This window comes from Molossus molossus, unplaced genomic scaffold, assembly GCF_014108415.1.
Source record: "Molossus molossus isolate mMolMol1 unplaced genomic scaffold, mMolMol1.p scaffold_m16_p_1, whole genome shotgun sequence".
NCBI classification, from domain to species: Eukaryota; Metazoa; Chordata; class Mammalia; order Chiroptera; family Molossidae; genus Molossus; species Molossus molossus.
Window position 1 is genome coordinate 156,265,493 of NW_023425344.1, and position 17,783 is coordinate 156,283,275.

The 17,783-nt window shown below is 43.5% G+C and overlaps 1 protein-coding gene and 1 gene segment (V, D, J or C); both read left to right on the plus strand.

Annotated features, from left to right (window-relative positions):
* The window catches only part of LOC118629905 (T cell receptor alpha chain MC.7.G5-like), a 314,180-nt gene that overhangs the window by 156,037 nt on the left and 140,360 nt on the right, over positions 1-17,783 (plus strand). The window lies entirely within an intron of this gene.
* LOC118629938 overlaps positions 12,749-17,783 on the plus strand; it is a 52,318-nt gene continuing 47,283 nt past the window's right edge. Inside the window, 2 exon segments of the C gene segment in view lie at positions 12,749-12,794; positions 12,943-13,254. Coding sequence covers positions 12,749-12,794; positions 12,943-13,254 — 358 coding nt within the window.

Below are 17,783 nucleotides of genomic sequence, written 5' to 3' on the forward strand. Positions count from 1 at the left end.
GGCCCTTTAGCAAAGAAGGTATTCTGACAAAGAGAGATTATCATTAGTTGAGTCTTGTAAAAATCCTCTTTCCATGTGTGCTACTAGTCCATCATCTTGGCATGTGCCATTCCCTTATGCAGCTTCTGTTACCCTACATTCCTGGTTTCTCACCGTGGCCTGAACATTGCTCTCAGATTAGATTGATACTGTGTGCTTTGTCATGTGCCATGAGTTCACTCCCCATGTATTTCCATTTGATAGATGCTGAGGTTGTTCATCATGCAGGGCCGACTTGCTGCATATCATATTTTCTTTGCCCTCCTTTGGTAATTTCCCAAGTTCACAGTCAGTACTCAGTCATGCACACGTGCAAACTCTTAGACAACTTGGCAATTAAAACCCTGCCAACTGAGTAGCTTGTATTTCTATTCAATAATTTTTCATTCACTCATACTAAGTGCTCATTACACAGTTCAGTGTTGACAACCCTTTAACTTGTCATATCATATTGTACATAACAGCACTCGCATTCTAAACTAGGCCTTTAAACAACAGTACCATAAAACAACCATTCTTAATGATGGTGTCTCTAGCCATGGTGAATACAATAGATACAGTACAAGTGGAGAAAAATAGATCCCAGGTCTACAGTTGTTTGTATGGAAAATAATACAAAAATTAATAAATAATAATACAAGAATAAACTCTGTGTTTTGGGTACTCATACTGTAAACCTACTTTTGCCCCACCCTTTATTTACCCAGTCTGTGCCTCTATACCCATCCCTACTTTTCAACAAAGACTTGCCACAAAGCCCCAGAAAGGCAGAGGTGCACAGGGTGTGGCAGTGGGGCAGCAGCAAGTACAGAGTGGGTGATGGGGGCACTGGGTTAAGGTGACCCAAGCTGTCATAGAAACCACATCTTCTTGGATACTAAATTTATCACTTAATTGGTTTAAGAATTCTTCTGGCCCCCAGGTACCTCAGGGTGTCTTTTTTATTTTTATTTTATTTAAACTTATCTTTATTGTTAAAAGTATTACAGATGTCTCCCTTTTTCCCCCCTTGACCTCCTCCTCCCTTTCAAACCCTCCTCCTGCCTTCCCCATACTATTGTCTGTGTCTACTGGTTATGCATATATGTATATGAGTGCTTTGGTTTATCTCTTCCCGCACCACCTCCCTGGTTCCCGTTGAGATTCATCAGTCTAACAACCAATTTGTACTTCTTAATTCCTTCATCTTTTTCACACAACCCCCCTCCCATCTGGCAACCAACCAAAAGTTCTCTGTGTCTATAAGTCTGTTTCTGTTCTGGTTGCTCATTTTGTTTGTGGATTCAATTGTTGATAGATATATGTTTATTGCCATTTTATTGTTCATTTTTTTGTATCTTCTTCAAGAAGGCCCATCAACATTTCATATAATAATGGTTTTGCAATGATGATCTCCTTTAACTTTTTCTTGTTTGGGAAACTTTATATGACCATCGATTCTAAATGACAGCTTTGCAAGATAGAGTAATCTTGGTTATAGGTTCTTGCTTTTCATCACTCTGAATATTTCTTGCCTCTCCCTTCTGGCCTCCAAAGTTTCTTTTGAGAAATAAGTTGATAGCCTTATGGGAGCTTTGTTGTAGGTAACTAACTGCATTTCTCTTGCTGCTTTTAATATTCTCTTTGTCTTTAACCTTTTGCATTTTGATGATGATGTGTCTTGGTGTGGACCTCTTTGGGTTCATCTTGTTTGGAACTCTGTGCTTCCTGGACTTGTATGTCTGTTTCCTTCACCAAGTTAGAAAAGTTTCCTGTCATTATTTTTCCAAATAGGTTTACAATTTCTTGCCCTCTCTCTTCTCTTTCTGGCACTCCCATGATGCAAATGTTGGTACGCGTAAAGTTGGCCCACAGGCTCCTTATACTATCCTCATTTTTTTTTAATTCTTTTTTTTTTTTTTTTTTTTGGTGTTCTTATTGGGTGTTTCTTGCCTCCTTATATTCCAAATCGATGGCTTGCTTCTTGGCTTTACCTACTCTACTATTGATTCCCTGTAAATTATTCTTTATTTCAGTTAGTACAGTTTTTATTTCTCAGAATTTTTTTTTTTTTTTAATCCTCATCCGAGGACATTTTTCCATTTTTGGTTCAGATAGAGTGGGAGGGAAAAAGAGAGAGAGAGAAACATTGACATGAAAGGGACACATCGAGTGGCTGCCACCCACATGACCCAACCAGGGCCGGGGACAAACTGCAACCAAGGTATGTGCCCTTAGCGGGAACCGAACCCGGGTCTCTCTGGACCGCAGGCCAATGCTCTAACCGCTGAGCCAAACCAGCCAGGGCAATTTCTGACTGGTCGTTTATTATGCTCTTGAGGTTGAGGTCCTCACTAAATTCCTTGATATTCTCATGAAATTCCTTGAAATTCTTACTAAGTTCATTGAGCATCCTTATGAGCAGTGTTTTGAACTCTGCATCTGTTAGGTTGCTTATCTTTGTTTTGTTTACTTCTTTTTCTGAAGTTTTGTTCTGTTCTTTCATTTCAGACATGTTTCTTTGTCTTCTCATTTTGGCTGCCTCCCTGTATTTGTTTCTATGTATTAGATAGAGTTGCTATGTCTCCTGCACTTCCTAAAGAGGCCTGTTGTAGTAGGTGTCCTATAGGGTCCAGTGGCACAGCCTCCCTGATCACCAAGCTGAGCCCTCAAGGTGCACCTCTCATGTGGACTTTATACCCTTCTGTTGTTATTGAATCTTGACTGCTGTTGGCATGTCAATGGGAGGATTTTACTTAGGCTGCTCAGATGCAAGGACTGGCTGTGTCCACTGACCACCAACCTCTGACTACTTTGGTAGTCAGCTATGTAGGGGCCCACCACACAGAGCAAGACTTACTTCAGCAGGGCTCTGATACCCACTGAGTCCATTCCTTCAGTGTGTCACTTGTGGAGGTGGTTGGGTGGTGGTGCTTCCCTGTGGTCTGAAGCTGTCCCCTGGGTTTTCTGGCTCTGGGGCAAGGTCAGCCACTGCCTGTGTTCTACCCATGGCCACCAGGCATAAGCTAAAAAGTGATCTGCAGGTGGCTACTTCTTGTGCTGGGCTTGGAGGTACCCAGGAAAAGCCAAGCTGTGAACCAAGGCTGGCTGCTTCTGGTGCCAGGCCTGGGGCCACTTAGTGAGAGGTATGGGGCTTGTTGTGGTCAGATGCTACTTGTTTGAGAGAATTTAGGAAAATCTGAAGCAGGAGCCAAAACAGGCCAATCCTATGGTAAAGCCACTGGAAACAGCTTGGGTGGACCCAAAATTTGCATGAGGCAGAGTCTCAGGGAATCACCTGAGGAAGACAGTGTGAGACAGGTTGCTGGAGTCCCAGATATGGCACCCATCTGCAGGCCTCATAGGGGGAGGGCTCACTAAAGGAACAGTGGCCTCCACCAGCATATATGTCCTGGAGTAAGCTGTCTCTCCAGCCATTGCCCCAATGCCAAACAACTCAGTTCTTCCTGGTATATCTCTGGTGCCTTTCAAGCTGCCTCCCCTCTATGCTGGAGCTCAGAGGGAGCAAGTCTGAGTAAGTCCATGCGTAGGCCCTTTAAGAGGAACTGCCTGGGACCCCAGAAGCCTCAGCCTTCCTCAGCCTCAGTTCCCGCTGGTTTTTACAGCCAGAAGTTATGGGGACTTCTCTTCTTGGCACTGGAACCCTAAGCTGGGAGCCTGGTGTGTGATGAGACCCCTTGCTCCTCAGGGAGGACCTTCACAGCCAAGGTATCCCCCTGATTTTTATCCGCCACACATATGTGTAAGACCAGCCTGTCTGCACCTCTGCCCCTCCTACCAGTCTCAGTGTGGCTTCCTTAATTTTGTAGTTGTAGGACTTCCATTAAGCTTGATTTCAGGTGGTTCTGAAGGATGTTTGTCTGTAGTTTAGTTGTAATTTTGATGTGGTTGTGGGAAGAGGTGAGTATTGTATTTATCTACACCGCCCTCTTGACAGGAAGTCCCCTTTTCTATTTATTTATTTTTCTTTATTGATTTTTAAAGAGAGAGGAGGGGGGAGCGAGAGAGAGAGAGAAACATCGATGAGAAAGAACATCAACTGGCCACCTCCTGCATGTCCCCCACTGGGGATCAGGCCCACAACCTGGGCATGTGCCCTGACCAGGATCAAACCAGCAACCTCTTGGTGCATGGGTCGACGTTCAACCACTGAGCCACACTCATACCCTTTTTTTATTTTTTTTAATCTACACAGCTGCCTTCCCCAAAGCAGGCTAGAGTGGGTCCATGTTTCTCTCCCACTGTCTCCTCAGGTAGTTCTATATCTTCAGAGCTGAACCCATTCTTTGGAGTTTTGGCATTCTTTCAGCCTCATTCCTTTTTTCCACCCATCCTATGATAAAACTAAGTGAAAGTAGTAGGTGTGTTAGCTCAGAGCCTAAGAACTAGGGGGGACCTATGGAACTGTGTCTGGGCAGGAAGGTCAACCAGAAAGAGCATGGATGATGTAAGTTTTTATTGGTGGCCTGGGTGCTCCTGGCATGGAGGACCAGACTGTCCTGGCAGCTGGCCCACCACACCCCTCTCCCATGCGAAAGAGAGTGAGTTCTCTCATCTTGGCATTTTCTCTCCTCTGGCAGCATAGACCCAACCCAGAAGATAGGGTCATCAAACTGTCTTCCCCTTGAGGTAGAGTGGGGAGGGTCTCACTCCCAAGGAGGCCTCCTGCAGCTTCCTCCTCTGCCTCTGATGGAAGGATAAATGCCTCTATTTACCTCATTGTGGGAGATGAGGCAGAGAATTTCCCTACGGCTCTGGGAGAGCCCAATTATGTCTTCATCCTCTGTCCTGAGGACAAATGCCAGGTTGGAGATTTATATAAGATTAATTCCACAGCTTTATAGTTCTAATGATACAGAATTTGAGCTCCCTATAAGCAATGAAGCATCTATATTTTATTTTTTTCCTAAGTCCCTATCACCAAAAAAAAAAAAAAGCATTTATCTTCTCTTTCTCTCTGACCTATCCCCCAGCCCTACTCCAACCAAGAACCTTGAGCAAAATATTTTTCTCTATTTCAAAGAAGAAAAATAGGGAGTGCTTTTTTGCTTATATGCAGAAAAATAGTACAAAAGAAGAGAGGTTTCTATTCAGGTCCTTTTAAACTAATAACTGATCCAAGTTTTTCCAGTTTTTTCCTCTCTATTTGGGATATTGTTGGATGGAAGTACAAAATAACCATTATTTTGTTTTTGCTTTTTTATAAATAGACTTCTACCAACAAAGGCATAAGATTAATCTCTTCTCGGCATAAAAACTTCTGTTCTGGCCTCTCTGTGTTCTAACTGAGGCCCCCATAGATATTCCAAGCAAGGAAATCAAAGATTTCCAATGATAGCAATGACTACATTCTATCCACAGCTCTCTCTCTCTCTCTCTCTCTCTCTCTCTTGCTCTCACTCTCTCTCTCGAGCAGCAAATCTTCATTGTAAAATCAGCAGTTCCGGTACCGCAGAAGGTAATTCACCCCTTCTAAATACAGGTGGCCACTTCAAGGCACTGGACACGGTTTCACTCTCCATGGAAGATCTCCTCAGATGACTGTGGTCTTCTGTGAGCCTGTGAATTACAAGAGAAAAAGGAAAGAAGGAAGGAAGGGAGGTAGGAAGAGGGGGGAGGGAGGGAGGGAGGGAGAGAAAGAAAGGGAGAGAGAGAAGGAAAAGAAAACATGAAGTTGAAATGCAGCAAGAACCCGTCACTCTGTGGGTCTGGTGTGCTGTAGACTGCACTCTGTCTCACGCACACACAGTGATATGTTGTCCAGTGTACGGAATCACAGCATCTCCCCTACCCTTGGCTGAATTCTACCCTTCAGAAGGGAGCTAAATAAGGCAGAATCTGGATCTTGACGGTCAGGGTAGGATTAAGGGGAGGAACCAAGGTCTACAGAATTAACCCATTTCAATCAGTATAAAAGGACCCGGGGGACAAGGACCGTTGAACCTAGCAAACATTTACTAGGCACCCAGTAAGTGCCCAGCACTTGTAGGAGCTCAGGGGAGCAAGGACATGGCTGATGCTGACCTAACCAAGCCCTCGCGCCCTCTGATTCATGAGACCAGCGTGAGCAATCACCAAGGAGGAGAGCCACTGAGGGTCCACACTAGTCCTGAAGACAGGATAAGGAGCAGAAGACTGACAGGCCCATCCAGTTACAGGTGACACCTGGACACAGATTTTTGTCTTGTCCCTTGAAAACAACACTGTAATAAGCCTTTGCTGTACTTCATGGTTTATTCTTTGTTTGACTAATAATCTCTTACCCAGTGGTCTTCAACCCCAGCTGCACATCAGAATTACCTAGGAAGCTTTTTAAAAATTCTGATGCCCAGGCCCCACCCCAGATTAATTAAGTCAGACTCTCTAGGGGTAGCACCCAGGCTTCAATGCTTTTAAAACTCTCCAGGTGATCCCACTATGTGGCCAAAATTCAAAACCACTGCCTGAAGATAATTGTCCTGATTAGCTCTCCAGCTTTTCTCTGCCTCCACATTCCTCTTATCTAAGTTATTATAATTCCCTTTTATTTTTAGTTTGTTTACTTTGTTCTTTTGATAGGTAATTTTTCTATGCTTTACCTTTGCTTTTTTTCATCTGCCTTTCATTGCCCGTTCCACTTCCTTCATCTTCCCATTATGTTTATTTTGTGTTGTGTTTTCTTCAGTCCAGCATCAACATTTACAGGCGCTCAACAGGGGCAGAGTATGATAGTTGGCACTTAACTGCTACTAAGAATTACATCAATGCAATAATATTTTCTATTAAACTCTGTGTGACAGTTATGGGCTCTTGTCAGGTGGAAGAGTGGCATTTTGGCAAAGTCGATCTCCCTTCCCAGGAAGCAGCTCTTTTGATATACAAATAAAAAATCCAAAATAAATATATTTCAACAAATAATAGAAAGAACTGCCACAAACGAGGTCAAGTGCCATTAAGAGCTGTCTGAAGCTAACTATCAACATCTTCCCAGCTAAAATCTTGGCCTCACTCTAGGAGGGAGATGCTGCCATTTGCAGCAGAAAGAAAAAGGCCCCACATGTCTGTACGAGGGTGAGGCTGTTCTCTGGGGGTGGAACATCTGCTGATTCAGGCTCATTTCCTCACCATCGCTGGTGAGCCCACAGGCCAGTCACTGAGATGCTGAAGGCTGAGAAGAGGAAGAAAGGACCGGGAGCAGAGCCCTTCCATCTTGGTCAGATGCCATGAAGTGGATCTGCCTGCTCCTCTTCCTCTTACTTCCCTGCTGCGCGGCTAAGAGTGGCCTTGGAGCCTCAGAACTGCAGGCCCCGCAGCTCCTGGGCCAGATGAGCCCCAGAGAGCCCGAAACACTGTCACCCCCACAGAACTCAGCCCAGCACTGAGCACACCATAGACGCCAGGGGTTGTCTGCCCAATCACTGGGTGAATAAAGAAATGCCTCCCTCGATGAAGTTACTCCTGGGGGAGTTAATGGGAAGACTCAAGCAGGAGTTGTCTCTTGATACCCTGATATGGCTCCTCATTTTCTCTATCTTCCTTTTACCTTAATTTTGTCTTTCAGGAATCAAGTCAGATGCCTCTTGGAACAACAAGAGACATTTGTTCCTTTTAGAAGAAGCAATATTTTTACAGCACCAAATGGCAGGATGGGAAATGAACAATCATACCCTATACTGGTAGAAGAGGAACAAAGATGGCTCCCTGAACCGTACATACCAACAAGGAGACATCTGTGACCGGTCTCCAGAGCAACTTTACTCATAAAAGCCAATTCTTCCTGGAGAGTCTTGAAACCACCGTGAAGGTGGAGGGGACTTACTACTATGCTGCCCTGTGTAGGGTGCTGCTCCTCTGCCTCCAGATAAGTCACAAACCAAACCCTGCCCCCAACTCCACCCCCACACACTGGCCAGAGGCCCCCAGTGCCTGTCTAACTGTAGATCAATCACAAGGTGTATTCGTGTCCGTTATTGCATGACTACATGAAGCAATACTATCCCCATTTTATTGTTTAGAAAACTGGGGCCTGGAGAGGTTAAGTGATTTGCAATAAGCGATGGTGTCAGATGCAAGTCCAGATTTTCCAAGCCTAAATGCAGTGGTCTCTGAAAGATAGCACAGCTGCCTCTTGGGAATTAGAGAAAAGAGGATCCCCCCAAGTTCCAGGACCCCGTCAAGCTCAGACTTGTAGGTAGTGTTCTGTCTGAGGCTTGTCTGAGCAAAGGTAGGGTTACCCAGCTACCTGCTCTTAACAGTCTGTGCAAATTCAAAGAAATGGAGGATGAGTTCAAGGAACTCACTTGAACAGAAAAAGCAGCTCTCTGCTTGTTATGGGAAGTAAAGGCGGAAACATAAATTCAAGGGCTTGCTAAGGTCCCTAACACCTCAAATCTTTCATTCCTCCTTCTGTTCTCAATGAAGCCAATAAACACATCTTGCTCCATTGCTATGTAATCTGTTGGTTGATTTGCCTGGGACTCCCAAGCAGCAGCATGGTCCTGAAAATAAAATAATAACAACTTTAGCCTTACAGCCATCTCTAGACATCTTACACCTACAGAAAAGCAGAAAGCGCTCATGGCAGTTTACATACTAGGGTCAGTAACATCTTTCTTAAGAAGGGAACAGAAGTTCCTGTAATGCTATATATAGCCTATCTTTAAAGCCACAAACCGAAGACCTGGGGCCTTTCCTGTGACCATGATGTTGGGAGTGAGCTCCTCACTAGTCTTCCTTTGCTCTCCTTGTATGTTGTAGACAGCAACTGACGTTCACGTCAGACATCCTGTGGGCAGAAGAAATCATGCCACTTCAAGTAGAACTTCTAAAGGGCAGTATGGGTTCCACTGGTACTTCGGGATAATTACACAGGAGATAAATACGGACCACATAACAAGTGTGAAGCAGCTCTTGTACATTGCAAAGCACTGTATACAAAGGCAACCTCAGACTTCCTACAAGTGAGGGGCTGAGGGGTAGCAAACTCATTGGAAGATGCCTCGGGAACTTGTCTTGAGGCTGTCTTTTCATAGCACATAATATTGAGAAGATGTCAAAATGGGAAGCCAATGGAGATTATGGGGAAGGATGGCTAAATCCCTCCAAACCACTTTTGCCTCTCCTACTAACCATTCAAGTTTCAGGTATCCTTGTTTCTATAAAAAGATACCGGGGAAGGAGGAAACTAACATAGCCAAGCAATGAGCAAGTTTTTGCAAATATCACCTCATTGATTCCTCACAGACTGAAAAGAAACATTATAATGTTCTCCTCAGTAATCAGATGAAAGAACAGACATCCCCCAGGTCATGGAAAGTTGTGGCTAATTGCTGGCCTTGACATAGAAAGAATCAGCCCAAGGAACACAGTCTGCACAGAGTCTGAGAAAGGTGGAGTCCAAGGGTGAGGCCCTGGCACACTTTTCTGCCTCCCACCTGAGCACCCCAAGATAGGCTGCACTTCTGTTCAAGTTCAGCCTTGCTCCTGCCATGTGATCAGGAAGGCCACGGTGTCTGCCGCAGGTCCTGGTGCTCCCGGACCAGGCATGGCACAGCTTTCAGCCATGCTCTGCCCTAAGTGTCCACCAGATCATAATTGGTTTTTCCCTACTACTGTCTTCTACCTCTGGCTTTGATTTATTATCAATGCTGACTCACTCCTAGTCAGGCCTAGAGGAAAGTCGCTTTTGCCCATTAGAAATCAACTCTTAAAATTGCCTCTAACCTGTGGCATATATAAGTCACAGTCAAACATAAGCACATTCTTGGGATTTTTCAGAATGACTTCCTGAATAATTTGGGAGGGTTCAACAGTAATTATCTAAAAAGACAGGCTACTTTGAGCCCAGCTCATTGTTCTTTTGAAATTAGTGAAACTTTAAAATATATGAAGATTTTTACATAGAATAATCTTTCCCTACACATGCCCCCTGATGCCTGGTGTATCAGGCAAAGCCACAGCAGGAGACAGAGGGTACTCCTGAAGTGGTGATTCAAGAGAATCTAATGAAAGGCATTTACAAACGTGTGGGCAGTTGCTATGGATTGAATTATGTCCCTCAAAAAAAAAGATATGTTGAAGTCCTCTCCTCCGGAAGCTTGCAAATTGACCTTATTTGGAAATAGGGTCATTGAAATTAATGTAATTACTTGCGATGAGGTCAGGCTGAAGTAAGGTGGGCTCCAAATACAATACAACTGACATCTTTATGAGAAGCAGTCATGTGAAGACAGAGATGCAGAGAGAATTCCATGTGACCAGGAAGGCAGGATTGAGTGATGCAACCACAAGCCAAGCCCAACAACACCAACGATTTCTGCAAAAAAAGAAGGGGCAAGGAAGCATTCCCCTACAGGTTTCAGAGGAAGTGTAGCCCTCTGATTTTGGGCTTCTAGACTCCAGAACCATGGGACATTACATTTCTATTGTTTTAAACCATCCAGTTGGTGGTACTGTTATTGACTTTTTTTTTTTTTTTTTTTTGGTACATGCCCCTAGCGGGAACCGAACCCAAGACTCTCTGGTCTGCAGGCTGATGCTCCAACCACTGAGCCAAATGGGCCAGGGCTCAGTTGGTGGTACTTTTAAGGCAGCTGTAGGAAACTAATGCAACTGGGTTGTGGAAAACAAACCAAACAAAAAAAGATGTTGAAACATCCTGGGTCTGACAACAAAGAAGCCACTACCACTGCAGGCCCAAAGCATGGCCTGGAGGAGCCGCTACAGGACACTACAGTTGTAGGAGAGAAGCTGTAGCCTCCGGTAGAGGAAAGCAGCCTCTGCCAGTCTGCAGCCTGGCAAGAAGGAATGTGAGGAAATAACACCGTACTGCACTCTCTCTCCTCCTCCTCTCCAATCCCCTGATGGTACCTCCCACCGGCCAGACTAAATGGGATTCCAGAGATTGAGGGAACCAGATAGATGTTGTCCATTAAAGTCAGACTCCCAGAGAAGGAAGTAGAGTAGACCTGGAAGGACAAAAAGACACCATCTAGCTGGACAACTTCTGCTTTTTTTTTTTTTCTTTATTGATTTTATAGAGAAAGGAAGGTAGAGGGATAAAGATAGAAACATCAATGAGAGAGAACATCAGTTGGCCGCCTCCTACATGTTTCTCACTGGGGTTTTAGCCCTCAACCTGGACATGTGTCCTAACCAGGAATCGAACTGGCAATCTCCCAGTGCATGGGTTGACGCTCATCCACTGAGCCACACCGGCCAGGCATAACTTCTGCTTTTGAATCTCATCTGCAAAGTCACTTCTTTAGGGAAGCCTTTCTTTACCAGATCCTGGCCCCAGTAACAAGCTCTCATAATACTTCTGCTTATACAGAGTACTTATCACAGCTGCAGTGGAGGAATTCATTATGCAAATTATGCATTGAGTGATAACTAGGTCTCATGCTAGAACATAAGTTCCGTAAGAGGAGAGACCACATCTGTCATTTATCAGTGAATCTTCAGGGTCTGGTGCATAGTAAAAAATGACTAGATTATAGGATGTGCCAAGAGCTAGGCAACCCGACATAAAAAGATCAAGTATGTAAGTCCAGAGAAGCTGCTCTCAAAAACTTTCAAAGAACTATAGAAAATGGGTACCATTTTGTTCAACAGGTGGGTACTGATGGAATTTATCATTATAAGAAAGTAACCCCCTTGAGTACTTGCTAGTGGTCTTCTAGGAACAGTGGTAAGATGGGCAGTTGGGTAAATGAGATGACTCGAGGGTAAGAAGAGCAACTACCAAGAGGTCAAGCAAACTTGAGCTTGCTTCTCTCTGTATTTCTTCAGGCCAGACTGGTCCCAGTTACTCGGGGGGAACAGGAAAGTTTAGGTGAGTTTCCTCCACTAACATGGGAATTTAGGTCCTGTACCTATCCTCAGATGTTGGATGCCACCTCCACTCTTACTTCTTTGTGTACCAAGGGACCTGTACCCCTAGTTTCCAGTATTAATTTACCTGTTTATTTCAAAATTTCATAGATTATTGTTCTTGAAATTCAAAAGTGTAGGTCTCAAAAGTTCAAGCATGCCTCTGTTTTGAAAACATATAAATTTAGGCTGTCATAACCTGGAAGGTAGTTGTGGTTTCTAATTTTTGACAATATTTGGCTGTGTGTAATTCAACATAGGTGACCTATCTTCAGAAAAGATAAATTAGCTCAATAAAGATCAGGAAACTGGCTCAAATTTGGAGACAATACTTCATTGATTTGCTCTTTACACTTGGGTGAATCACCCTTCTCCAACTTTGCCTGGAGGGAGTTTGCAGTAAACACAAAAATTATTACAACACCAGTAGTTCATCGATCTCCTCATTTGATGATTCTTTTGCTTACAGCTGTAAATATCAATAATTCTTCTTGGCATTAACTGTGACATCACCCCAGAGCATATAACAAGTACATCTAACATGAAAATGGAGCAATAATATCCAACTTAACTTTTAAGGTAGGAAGCAGAAACCTTGTTATCAATCAAATAAGCTGTCTTAACCTCTTCTCAATTTCCTTACTTTTCTGGACCACATTACCAATCTTGCAGGTGGTATTGTCACCCCAGTAACAGGCTCTGTGAAACTCCTGGATTGGCAAAAACCCCTCTTGGAGAATAGAACAGCTGCCGACAGGGGCTGGTTTCCTCAGATGCAAATGTGTCACAGAGGTGTTGACTCGGAGGAGGGACCAGGCAGAGGGCGAGTTGGGAGCCAGAACTGTCCCTGAGTGGAGCCATGCAGAGGATCTGTTCGCTCATCTATCTCACCCTCTTCTGGGCAGGTAAGACAGATCTTGGGACTCAATCAAGTAAGACTGGGCAACAATGAGGCATTCAGAATGCCAGGACCTGGAGCTCACGGACAGTGCCCCCTACTCAGGGATCTCAGTTCCAGTCCTCTCTGAGACCCTCTCATGTCTTTTCTCTCAGGAGCCATGTCAGCGATCGTGTTGGTGTCTCAAGACCAAGTAATGACTGTGTCCCTGGGGGAGTCTGCCACTTTCAGGTGCACCATGGAAGGAGAGACAATTAATAACTACTACATCAGCTGGTACAGGAGGACCCAGGGTAACGCAATGACTTTCCTACACCGAGAAGGGGGCACATATGAGCCCAATTTGGTGAACAAGTTCAAGGCTTCCATTGATCAGTCAAACAACCAAGCTGTGCTTGAGCTCTTCAAAGCAACACAGAGTGACGAAGGAATTTACTACTGTGCCTCTGAGCACCACCCTGCTGCTGGCCTGCTTCTGAGCAGCTCGAAAACCATAGAGATCTAAGTGGAACAGCAGTTCCAAGATCATAAATTTCTCTTTAATAAATAGTTTCAGAAACGGGAGCCAGAGAAGGCTGACACTACTGCCTTTTCTTCAGTCTCCATCACTCCTGTGCTCCCAGGGTACTTAGATAGGCAACCTCCAGGGGAGAGTGGCCCAGTGTGGGACAGGAGAGAGGAGAGACAGAGCCAAAGTCTGAAGTTGTAACATTTACTGTACAGTCTTAACAGTTTTCTTGAAGCTTCATAAAAGACTGGGCCACACACCCAAAGTGCTTAAGGCATAAAGAGGCACTTTCCAAAATATGACTAGAGGTGACGGATGTCCAGTTTCTCCCCAACCACATACACCATGAATCTAGTTGTTCTAGAAGAGGGGGGATTGGGAAAGTGGAGACACTCCCTTTCTTCAGCATCAGTAGTATGCACTGCATGCCATCTTGCCCAACTTAGAAGATAGGACTCAGTCTCTGGCCTTCTGTATTGTTTGGATAATTACTGACTGAATATGGCCTTTTGACCTCTCTTCTTTCTCTGTGGCTACTTCTTCTACACATGCTAGAAATAAAACCTGGGAGAATTTCTTATAGATGTATAGGTATATAAAATTTATCAGACTGTGCATATTTATCAGACTGTGACTATGTGCAATTTATAGCACATCAATAAAGTTGAAAAATATTTTTTTAAATTTAAAATTAAAGTTTTTCAAAGCCCCATTAGACTCTTCAAGCAATGTCTAGAGAATATTTTCTCCAACTAATCCTTCTTATCAGATATTCTGCTTTCCACAGAAGTACAAAAGGCTAACAAGTTTGCCAGACACACGCAGTCGGTTTCAGTCAGGGCTCCTCATTGCTTCACCAAGAGTGTTTCAAGTCCTCTCACCTCTCATGACCTGCCTGATCTTTCATTCATAGAGAGAGAGGTAGATGATAGAACTATATACAGAACCATATATGTGCATACATATGTGTGCACATATATATATATATATATATATATATATATATATATATACATGCTATGCATGTAATAAATATACTTATAATGTGTAATTATTCTGTGCACTTTAGCCATGACCCCATGAGCTCTTCTCATTTATCTCCTCAAACAGCTACATTTCAGGGAATCTCTTCTCAACTCTCCATCTCACACCCACTCACTCTGTCCTTGTGTCCTGATTCTTGGCCTCTACCTCACTGTCCCACCCTGTTGGATGAGTGAAAATGTCTCAAGGTTCTGAATATTGACCTTGCCCTTGTATAAAATCAGGTTCCCAGATCCCCATCCGGATTGGGCACCCTGAGCCCTATATTCTGGGAATGGAGTTCAGACCCAACCTTCCTGGGATGTATCCAAGTTACCACACAGGCTCCATCATGACTCATCCAGCCCACTACCAGCTAGTCATGTCCCATTGTTCTTCTTTGAATCTGTGCTAGGCAGGAAGATGAAGTGCAATTCCAAGGCTGAAAGGGTACATTTCTTCTCCCAGTTTGAAATCACGACTTTGGAAAAAGAATGATATTTGGAAGCTAGTTATGCAAATGTTTTCAGAGTTTTGGTACCATGTGTTATAAGGTTTACAAGATAGATTCCTAGGAAGAGACCAATGAGTCCTCTGACAGAAACTGGGGGAAATGTGTTTGAGGAAGAAGAGAAAAAACATCTGAGCGAATCCATAAAACTGTATGTTAGCTGTAATAACAACTAACATCTGTTGAGTGCTGACGATACGGCAAGCACTATTCTGAGCACTTTACATGTATTCTACCATTTAATCCTCTCAACAACCCTATAATGCATTTTTTTTTTATTATTATCCCCATTTTATAAATGAGGACAAGAAGGCACAGAAAAACTAAAATACTGTCCAAGTTTCCACAGCTAGTAAGAGAGGGCAGCAGGTTTCGGACTCTGGAGTCTGTGTTCAAGGGCACAGATGTGATTCAGGGGAGTAGGGAACAATGGAGGAGGCCCTCTCCTAGATGTGTCAGAAATAGGGAGCAGCAGGGGCTGTGCCCTCACTACCAGACCTATTCAAAATGATGCTCCATGACCATCTATCAAGAAACTGGGACATCAGAGCAGTGGTCCCAGATGCCCTCTCAAATGTTTTCTATCTCTGAGATTTTGTGCTCCTGACATAAACTTCACACTGTCTTCTAAAATCATCTGTATCACTTCATCTTTGAAATGGTGATACTAATGAGTTCCAGCTTCTCAGTGTTGTTGTAAAAAGCTAGTGATAGAAGGTAGGTAAATTTGCCCTGGCCAGTTTTGCTCAGTGGTTAGAGCACCGGTCCACAGACCAAATAGTCGTGGGTTCGATTCTGATCAGAGGCACCTACCTCGGTTGCAGTTCAGTCCCCAGCCCTGGTTGGGGTCATGCAGGAGGCGACCAGTGGATGTGTCTCTCTCACATCAATGTCTCTCTCTGTCTCTCTCTCTCCCTCCCTTTCTCTCTCTCTCCCACTCTGTCTGAAGATAAATGGAAAAATATTCTTGGGTAAGGATTGAAAAACAAGAGGAAGAAGAAGGTAGGTAAATCGAGTGGCATATATAGAACTGTGCAATAAATGTTATATATGAGAAAGAGGAAACTAAACAGAAAGTAGAATCACTGAGGAGAAAGTGAACTAAAATGAGTGCCTACAAGATGAAACCACTTTTTTGCATCTTTTTTTCTTTTTTTTTTTTTTTTTTGGTACGTGCCCCTAGCAGGAACCGAACCCAGGACTCTCTGATCCACAGGCTGACACTCCAACCGCTGAGCCAAACTGGCCAGGGCTTTTTTTTCTTTTCAGTGAATTTATTGGGGTGATACTCGTTAACAAAATTATACAGGTTTCAGATGCACAATTCTCCTGCATACTGTATTGTGTGTTCACCACCCCAAGTCCAGTCTCCTTCCATCACCATTTATCCCCCCTCCTCTCTGCTTAATTGTCCTCTACAGCATTTTTCACTATTTGATGTGCTATATATTTTACTTGCTTATTTAATTGTTGTCTAGCTTTCCACTGAAATATAGCTCCACGAGGCAGGGATTTTGTCTGTTTTGTTTATCACCTTAACTCCAGCACTTAGAAGAAGTCTGGCACAAAATGAGCAATCCATGAATATATTGAATTAACAAGTGAGTTAAGTATTTAAGGAGTGAGTACTATGCACCCTATACTGTGTTGGGTGCCGGGAATGCAGTAGTGCACAAGACTGATGCTAACACTGCCCTCTAAGATGCTTTCTCTAACAAAGCATCTACCCACTAACAAAATGCTATTGGCTGTAACAAGGCTGTCTGGAGGATTGCTAAGAGAGTAGTCTAGGTGAGCAGATATCAGTGCTCCTGCGTTCCTGCACATCCCCCATGGCAGGAGTAAGATGAAGAAGGCAGCAGGCTCTCTCCTCTGACCACATTTTCTCTTCTTCTAATCCCAAGGCCTCAGGCCCTGAGGCTTGGACATCAGGGGAAACAATGAACATTTCTACTTTATTTTTATTGAATTTTTCAAACATTGTCTCTAAATAGACCTGCTAGGGCAAGCTCTTTCATAACCCAAAGCCAAAATAACACATTTTTTAAATCGAAGGGTAATTTCTGACTCCCCCTCACCCTACCACATTCGTCACCACCAAATGATTTGGGCATTCTTCAAGAATGCAGAATCTCTGGGTTCTTGCTTTGTTTTTCAGCAGTTCACACATACACAAACACACGATGAGCAGCAGCAGCGGACCGGAGCATGTATCAAATGCGGAAGGAATTCTCTGAGTGGATACCTCGATTCTCAAGGGATCCCAAGGAGCAACGTGCTGGCCAGCCTGCCAAACTCAATAGAAACAAGACCTAGTGACAGGACAAAGGAAACCAAGCCAAATGCAATTGCTTGTATCAATTTAAGTAAGGCAGGTTCTCAAGCTCTTTGTTTAAATAAGAAATCTAATAGCGATAAGTTTTCTGTTTACCTGCATTTGTGTGGGAGAATAGGGAAGTTTAAATTATTATTTTCTGGCTTAAGGACAAAACCTCATGAATATTTATAACTTTCAGAAACAGAAATGGCAGTGAAAATATATTGCTAGGGCAACAAATAAGAAAACAAACGCAAAGTATGGACCTTTGAAGGTTAAAATTGCTTTTTTAGAATATAGCATTGATTTAGTTATTCAACAACAATTTATTAAGCACCTACTATATGCCAGGTACCTTTCTAGATACACTGGGAATACAGTGCCCAGAAGCCCATGAGTTTATTTTAGTGGAAATAAATACAAAGTAAAATATATGTTAGATGGTGATAATTGCCATGCAAGAGACCTACAGGAAGGTAGAATATGTTATCAGCAGGTTAGGAAAAATAACTATTTTAAATCAAGTGGTCAAGGATTGTAATATTTGGAGTCTGGGTGTGTGCCAGACTTTTCTGTTAAAAGTAATATTTTCATGTCCTGCTTTATGACACATAATAGTATCAGCTTTTCTGTAACT